Source organism: Penaeus monodon, chromosome 3 (assembly GCF_015228065.2).
Source record: "Penaeus monodon isolate SGIC_2016 chromosome 3, NSTDA_Pmon_1, whole genome shotgun sequence".
Lineage (NCBI taxonomy): Eukaryota > Metazoa > Arthropoda > Malacostraca > Decapoda > Penaeidae > Penaeus > Penaeus monodon.
In genome coordinates this window covers 48837889-48843233 of record NC_051388.1, presented here as the reverse complement: position 1 = coordinate 48843233, position 5345 = coordinate 48837889, and the positions used below count along the sequence as shown (strand labels likewise).

The following is a 5345-nucleotide window of genomic DNA, read 5'->3' as shown; positions in this document are numbered from 1 at the left end:
TCACTAACTTTATTTTTATCTTCTAATATTACACACGCTGATTATTTCAGTTGTGTGTGATTTGAAGACATATACTGACTTAACGTTGCTGTGCTTATATACGGCGCACAATGCTCCGCCCACTCTTCTTGCTTGTGACCGAAGACATTTCATTTTATATTTTATCGTCTTATTACCACCTGATTTTTGTTGTTGTTTTACTTTTCTTTTTGAGTTCCTGATATTTCCCTTGGTCTGTTGTGATTGGTCATGTTAAATGTTTCTATCATTATGATTACTATAGTCCTTGTTATTAATTGTACTATAAACATGGCGGGCGTTGTTGGTTGAACTTGTATATAGACAGATAGATAGATATTCATACAAATATGTGTATGTGTATATATGTGTATGTATACATATATGTATATATACATATATATATACATATAAACATATATATATATATATTATATATTATATATATATATATGAATATCGATATATTATTATATATATATATATATCTATATATATATATTATATATATAATATATAGATATATAGATATATATTATTTATGTGTGTTGTGTGAAACCTATGAATATATATACATGTATATATGTGTGAGTGTGCCTATGAATACACACGACACACACACACACACACACACACACACACCACACAAACACAACCAACACAACATATTATATATATTATATATATATATATATATATATATATATATATATATATGTATGCATGTGTGCATGTATGCTTACATGTATATATTTGATTATATGTATGCACAAATATATATCTAGAAAAGAGTCGATTTTTTTATCATTCATATTTTAGATACAACTCATTAACGTGACAAATAATGTCACATTACCAATGGTTTATTCTACACCGTCCCTTAAAAATCCACTTATCACTTGATGACACAGAATCATCCACCGAAAATAAGAATTACCCTTCGTAAGGACATCTTTCGCATTCTTTCTTTCCCAATAATATCCATAATGACTGTTTTCTACATTTTGCTTAAACTGTCGAACACAGTTACAAGATGTTCTCTTCATTAGAAAGGAGGAACTGCAGCTGTAGAGAGGCTTCCCTTGCCGTAATTCGGTGATCTTACTGACACTGTCAAATATTGATTCTCTTTGGTGATATGAACATTACATTACGTAGCATGGCCAAACCTAAACGAATATGTTTATTGTTAGTTTAAGTTTCATATGTTTGTTTTATAAGTTCAGTTTGTTACTGAATTGTAGGTTTTGCTTTCCACGTGTCTCAGCGTTTGTGTTAATTAAGTACTGAATGTGCAGAGAGAGAGAGGGAGGGAAGGAGGGAGAGAGAGGGAGGGAAGGAGGGAGGGAGAGAGAGAGAGGAAGGGAGAAAAGGAGAGTAAGAGGGAAGGAGAGAGAGAGATGTTTCTTATGAGCAAACTTGAGTAATATCTGATCGCACATTTACAACTTGAGTTCATGATGCCAGAACCTTGAATGCTGTTGTTTATTTACTGAAGTTTTTCTTGTCCCAGCCATATCTTGCTTGTCTCACATTGCTTATTCCACAATGCTTAATTGGTGACAGAATCCCTTAAAGTTATTCTCCAAGACTATTCTTTCAACTGGTAAAATGGTTCCGAGAAAAATGGGATTAAGAATAATATGAGGAGCGCTTTAATTATCGGAGAAGTTCATCCTGGTTATAACCACCTCATGTTTCAGATTTCTCATTCATATGTAGAGGATGTAGACGAAAATGTATATATTGTATAAACATGCATATGTAATACATATGAGTGTGTGTGTGTGTATGCACATACATGTATATACATGTAAATTGGAAATCCACATATTTTGTGGAATATTTTATGCATATATGTGTATCCGTATATATATGTTCCCCGCTTACTTTTTAAAAAATGCACTATCAATAAGATAAATAAATATACACTTTGTCTGTATTTTGCTTTTTTTTTATGAAAAAATACTTTTACATCGGTAAAGTGACTACTACATGAAATTGAATGTTTTAAGGTTGATATCTTATTTTCAAAACTGCACTTAGAATTTAACATCAGCTATAAACGTTCGTAACAGTTAGCCATATGCGGGAGTTGGAGCAGGTGGTAGGAATCGAGATGGCTGCTGAGCAGGATACTGGGCCTCTCCCTGTAAGCAACGTCAGCTATGAAGCCGAGTCGCCGTTCACATGTAGTTACCCTCTGGTCCGACGTCAGGGACTGAACGTCGTAGGTACCCTGAAGTGTCGTATCCTTTCGGCTTTCTTGGTGACCGAAGTAGTTTCCGATGTTATCTTGCACACATAATTTGAAGTCGTACTGTGCTGGCCCCGGAAAAAAAAAACTTTTAAACAGTTTCTACCCGCGAATGATACACCTGAAATCGTAAAAGCTGTCTTTTTCTTCAACATGTTCTGAGGAAATCGTACCGAGGAGCCTGGGTGCAGGGGCTTAAATGAAAGGGCGGGAGACTGTATCTTTGGCCAGATTCATCAAGGGCGCCCATCAGCAGGGCGAAGAAGACGCGTTCTGCATTATGAATAGTATGATAAACCTCTTGTATTTATTTTAGTATATAATTAATAAAATAATAATGATAAAAAATCTTATAAATTTTGGTATATACATTACGCTATCCATCAGAAGATTCTGCTTCAAATGAAATAATGAATTTTATTGTTTATAATCATTAGCAATTTATCATTCATTATAATCATCGTCAATATCTCTACCTACTACATTGTTCCCAACTCAATTTCGGCTGATCTACTATTTTATATCGCTGCGCCTTGTTTTCCCTCAGATAGTATGTTTATTAGTTTAGACTGATCATCATCATCCTGTTGATTTTCCCATCAAACTACCGTGGGCGCTTGAGCTTATATACTGTGGATTGTGCGCCGTGCTCCGCACTACTTGTGTGAAACCAAACGACATTCAATTTATAATTTTGTGTTCCTGGTGCCAACTATTTATATCCATTTAATTATCAAATTTCAGGACTCGTTTCCCTATTTCACATCTGAATATCAATAAGCTTTCTCAACACACAATATAAATAATGGTATGTGTGTCTGCATTATGCCCTATGGGTAGCAAAGCTGATCCTAGAACTTCAAAGAACGCTGTTGAATAAATTCCCTTGTATGTATATGCCAGATATTCTGATCATTAACATGTTTGCTTTCTGGTGTAACGCTTTGCTTTTATGTCGCTCTGACGCACAGTAAATAAATTTACCAACCAGCTTTCCTCACACTTTCAAGCACTAAACATACACGTCAAGAAAAATTATAAATATGTAGGTTTATATATATATATATATATATATATACTTACATATATAATATTAACGTACATTATATATACATATGTGTGTATGTGCCAGTGTGCAATATAATATAATATATATATATATATCTATATATATATATATATATATATGATATATAATATATATATAATATATATACATTTTATCTATATATATAGATAATATATATATATATAATATATATATATATACACACACGCACGCACGCTTGTGTATGTGTGTATATATATATAAACACACACGCACTTATTGTGTATGTATATGTATATGTATATATATATATATTAATATATATATATATATTAATATATCGCTATATATATAATTATATATTATTTATATTTGTTATATGTATTTATATGTGTGTGGTGGATGTGTGGGTGTATGTATGTGTGTGTATCTATCTATCTATCTATCTAATCTATATATATATATATATATATATAATATATATTTTTTTTTATATATATATATATATACATATATATATATATATATATATTCTCAGATATATTATATATAACATGTTATGTATAATTTTTGTATATATCTACATAAATTATATATATATATATATATATAATATATTATATATCTAGTATATATATATATAATATATATATATATATATATATGCACACACACCACACACACTCCACACACACACACACACACACAGATATATATATAATATATTATATATATATATATATATATATATGTTTATAGATACGTTATGTGTGTGTGTGTGTGTGTGTGTGTTATGTGTGTTGTGTGTGTGTGTGTGTGTGTGCATATATATAAATATATATATATATATATATATATATATATATATATAATATATATATAATGATAGTAGATAGATAGATAATACACACAACATACATACACGCACATATATGATAGATATGTATGTGTGCTTATATATATATATATATATATATATATATATAGTATATATATATATATGTTATATATATATATATATATATAATATATATATATATGCACGCATGCATATATGTGTGTGTGCGTGTGTGTGTGAGTGTTTGTGTGTGTGTGTATACTAACCCAACTATACCACACAACCCAGATCAAGAATTGCAGAATAGACTCTCACTAGTTCCTATAGACTTACATATCATCTCCATAGACAAATGAATAGCGAGGTTTTTTATACACAAAGTCCCCGTTGTCACTTGGTCCGAAAATTGTTTAAAGAAATTCAAAGTGAGAGTCATATGTACTGTGTTACCTGCGGATGATGACATAATGCAGTGACGGAAACTAATATTGTAACAAAATCCTTTTTTTGATCAAACTCGAACTGCTACTCCGTTACGACACGAGTGGTACTGTCCTGAAATCTACAATAAAACCATGAACAAGCAAAAGAACATACTGATAGATTAGATATTACACAACATATACTAGTGTGTGTGTGGGGTTTTGTGTTGCGTCAGTGTTTTTGTATGTGTTATGGATGTTGTGTATGTCTGGATGTATGTGTGTTGTGTGTTTGGCGTGTCCATTTATATGTATATATGTATGTGTGTATATATTCATATATTATATATATATATATCTATATAATATATATAATATGAATATGAAATATATGAATATGTCATATGTATACTACATACATATGTGTGTAAAGATGTACTTTATATATATACATATATATTTGTGTGTGCGAATATGCAGGTGTGTTGATGGCGTGTTATGTGTGTTTTCAGTATAGCTATAATATATATATATATATATATATATATATATATCTATATCTATATATCGTATATATAATTTAATTTTAATTTTAATGTATGTATTTATGTATAATGTCATAATAATATTCAGTAATATTCTTCATCTACCCGTTCATTGCGTCGAGATGTTTGCCCCGAGAAATCCTTCATCTTGAGACTAATACTTGCAGCCCAAAGTTCTAGAAATCCAAGTCCGAGTACTCAGTTCATCATACCTTTC

The 5345-nt window shown here is 30.4% G+C and overlaps 1 protein-coding gene across 1 annotated transcript in view; it reads left to right on the top strand.

The window, feature by feature from the left end:
- Positions 1–2104: 2104 nt before the first annotated feature.
- Positions 2105–5345, top strand: part of LOC119587151 (cuticle protein 19.8-like) — a 7320-nt gene continuing 4079 nt past the window's right edge. Inside the window, exon 1 of the mRNA XM_037935910.1 lies at positions 2105–2296. Within this exon, the coding sequence (XP_037791838.1) occupies positions 2105–2296 (192 nt within the window). The remainder of the gene's footprint in view (positions 2297–5345) is intronic.